The sequence below is a fragment of the Cyprinodon variegatus genome, unplaced genomic scaffold, assembly GCF_000732505.1.
Source record: "Cyprinodon variegatus isolate N-32 unplaced genomic scaffold, C_variegatus-1.0 Scaffold152, whole genome shotgun sequence".
Taxonomy (NCBI): domain Eukaryota; kingdom Metazoa; phylum Chordata; class Actinopteri; order Cyprinodontiformes; family Cyprinodontidae; genus Cyprinodon; species Cyprinodon variegatus.
In genome coordinates this window covers 267,510-270,797 of record NW_015150605.1, presented here as the reverse complement: position 1 = coordinate 270,797, position 3,288 = coordinate 267,510, and the positions used below count along the sequence as shown (strand labels likewise).

The 3,288-nt window shown below is 34.0% G+C and overlaps 1 protein-coding gene across 1 annotated transcript in view; it reads right to left on the bottom strand.

Annotated features, from left to right (window-relative positions):
- The window catches only part of LOC107086419 (protein disulfide-isomerase-like), a 9,164-nt gene extending 6,805 nt beyond the window's left edge, over positions 1–2,359 (bottom strand). Inside the window, exons 1-2 of the mRNA XM_015377348.1 lie at positions 2,110–2,359; positions 1,800–2,000 (exon numbers count right to left, since the gene is read on the bottom strand). Of these exons, the coding sequence (XP_015232834.1) occupies positions 1,800–2,000; positions 2,110–2,296 (388 nt within the window). The 5' untranslated portion in view covers positions 2,297–2,359. The remainder of the gene's footprint in view (positions 1–1,799; positions 2,001–2,109) is intronic.
- Between the last annotated feature and the right edge of the window lie 929 nt (positions 2,360–3,288).

The following is a 3,288-nucleotide window of genomic DNA, read 5'->3' as shown; positions in this document are numbered from 1 at the left end:
TATATCCACAAACAAACAAACTGCCAGCCAATCAAATCATGTGCTTTAACTACCGTAAATGGTAACATTAAATTACATAAAATGAATGTGTTAAAATGAATGAATATGTGTTATTTATTATGTTTAATTTCGTGTTTAATAGTTCACTTTTTATTTAGCTATTTATTTATGATGTGATGCAAATTGTTTAGAAATTAACAAATATATAAATGGTAAATTATGTAATTACTTATCGATATTAAAACGTGAGATACTAGACTAACATCCACTAGTGGTTGCTGTGTTTGTTGCAGGAAGAAGGAAGCTATGTTGTTTTTTATCATATATATTTATTGCCTTTAGTTTAATGATGGTTTATCTATAAGCGTAGCTTCCTTTAAAACAGCAATGCATTGTTTAGTTTAGTGTTCAGGATCTATGGGTGATAATGGTTGTTATGAAGACTCTGATATGAGTTTATCTTTAGACTTAGACTTATTCTCATTTTGTACACAGACTGCATACAAAACAAAAATTTTCTTCAGTACAGCTCTCAAGACATTTTCATTTTTTAAAGTGCAGACGTGATAAAGGTAAGCACTTTAGTAGAATTTATCAGTGCTAAAGTGTTTTTCCACAGGCTCGATCATACAGTCGATCGTACAGCTGCATCTGATCCAGAATGCTGCTGCCTGTGTCCTCATTAAAACTAAGAGTGGAGCACATCACCTTGTATCTAAAGTCTATCTCAGAGAACAGAGTTTTTGGGGAGTGGCGGCTTAGTGGTTAGGGCATTGCGCTTTGAATCCTGAGGTTCTTAGTTCAAGCCCCTCTAAGTCCCTAAGGAAGACCCTTAACCCCACACTGTTCACCGGGCGCCGAAAAATGGCAGCCCACTGCTCCCCAAGGGGATGGGTTAAATGCAGAGACTGAATTTCATTACTCTGTACTTGTGACAGTGTAAAGACAATAAAACACTGGAAAAAAAAAAAAACAGAACCAAACATGAAGGAGCTGCTTTTAGTTCTTATGAACCACTAATCTGTAATCAACTCCCAGAAAACTAAAAATGCTGAATCCCTAAATTGCTTTAAATCCAGAACATAAACATGTTTGTTTAGAGTAACCTATGGCTGTGCTATCTAAACACTATTAGTTAAAGTTTGCATTCTAACTTTCTTTCAATTTATTATCAATCATGTTGTTATTCATCTTTTGTAATCATGTTATCACTAATTATTCATTCTTGTTAATTATGCAATTACCTTGATGCGACGGCAATGTTCTCTGTGTTTTTCTAAATTAGGTTTATTTTTCATGCACAGCACTTTAAACTGTTTTGCTACTGAAATGTGTTAATCAAATAAACTTACATTACATAAAAATATGATTTATTTTCTATTTTTATAATTTTCTGTTATTTTAAGTTATTTCTTTGACTATTAAACACTATTCTTATTCATCATTTAGAGCAGAGCTTTCCAAAATTTTTAAACTTAAACTGTTTTATGTTTTGTTTTTTTTATTATTATTATGAAAATTTGAATAGTCTTTCAGTCTTGTATAGGTTCTGTTATTAGTTCTAAAGGTTGAATTCTATAAGCCTTGCTCCGAACTTCCTCCAGCGAAATAGCCATTGGCCTGTAGACAAGACACTGATTTATTTCAAAAGTAAAGTTGTTTTATGTCTCATGCTGGTAAAAAAAAAAAAAATGGGGATCAATAAATTGAGAAATTTTATCTTCTGTGATCCAGACTAAATCTAATAATCCAAAAGGTATTTTATTAACCATATATTACAGTGTGTCAAACACACATACCTGGACAGGAAGCTGGACTGTTGATGTCTCCAGCGAGGTAGAGTCTGATTGTAGGCTGGCTGCTCACATTTAGCTTCTTTGCCAATTCTTTTTCTTTTGTCACATCGATGACTGCTAGTTTGACCTCTGACCCCTGTAGCTCTGCACCAGCGGCTTCGAATGCGGCTGCCACACGTTGGCCTTCTGATGTCAGCGGAGTATCTGTGAGACACAGAAAGAGAGCGAAGGTTAGGAGTGGTTCTCTGAAGTTGTATTTTACAGAAATAAACTGCAGGTTAAATCCATTTCTGTGTGTTTGTGTGTGACTTACAGAAATGCACCAAAAGCTGCTTGTGTTTTCTCAGAACCATTTTGAAGTTTCCCTTGTGGAGCTGCAAAATTCCTTCATTCTCTGGAAATGTTTTGTCTTCCTGTGTGTCAGATTGTGTGTCCGCTGCAGCAAACACAAACAGAGAGAGGACCATCGCTCCCAGCAGTGGAAACACCAGCTTCTTCATGATGGATCATTCACACTTTAACAAAGTAGATGCAGGGTTTACTTTGCAAGACGGTGAGACAGTGGAGGGTGTGTTTATTATCTGTTATCAGACCAACCAATCCGTTGGTGATTAACTTCCCTATCTGCCTGCTGTAATTCTGCTATTGGCTGCTCCAGGCCTCATATCAGTTCACTAATATAAACACCTCCTTTACCTGACAGACTGAACTAGGTCAAAATGGAGTCAACTATCTTATAAATTGTAGGATGGATGAAAATAAAATAAAAAAAATAGGGAAAACACAGAATGGTTTGTTTGTTATCTCTGGAAGAATAGAATTAATAATTCCATTTAAGGGTCAAAGTAGTTTTAAGTTATTGTCTTTAGTCAGAATTAGGCAAATTTAAACTGAAACTCCTGTTTGAAAAAAGTTAATAATAAGAAGTTATAAAAAGTTATAATAATAAGTTAATAATAATAATTTGCAATATAATTATTTCTATGATTTAAATCATAAATCATGTATATATATCTGAGACAGTATCACTGTAATTAAATATTTATCCACAAGAGGGCAGCACTAGTCTAAAACAGATTGTTTCAAGAGCTGTCAGAGAACTGAAGAGATACTGATGTCTTTGTAAACTGCTGTACATGTGAATGTGTAGACATGTCTAAGAACAGGACTACTCTGGTTGCTTTCTAATGCATTTTAACAGATGTTTTAGAAGGCCAGATTCAAATGGTTGATTGTGGAATATTGTTGCTTCAGTTTTGTTTTGTTTTTTATTTTCTTCACATTCTTTAGAGTTGCAGGCTGAGCTTCATCGTTTTAAATTAATTTAAAGAAAATGTGGATAGTGAGGGGATCTTCTTTGAAATGTAGAAATGCAAGGACAAAAACTGTCATTGCAGTTTAGTGCAATGTGTCCATTCATTCATTAATTAATTTATGGTGTTTTGCAAAATTGTACATTTTCATAATTATCTCCCATATTTTTTACATCACA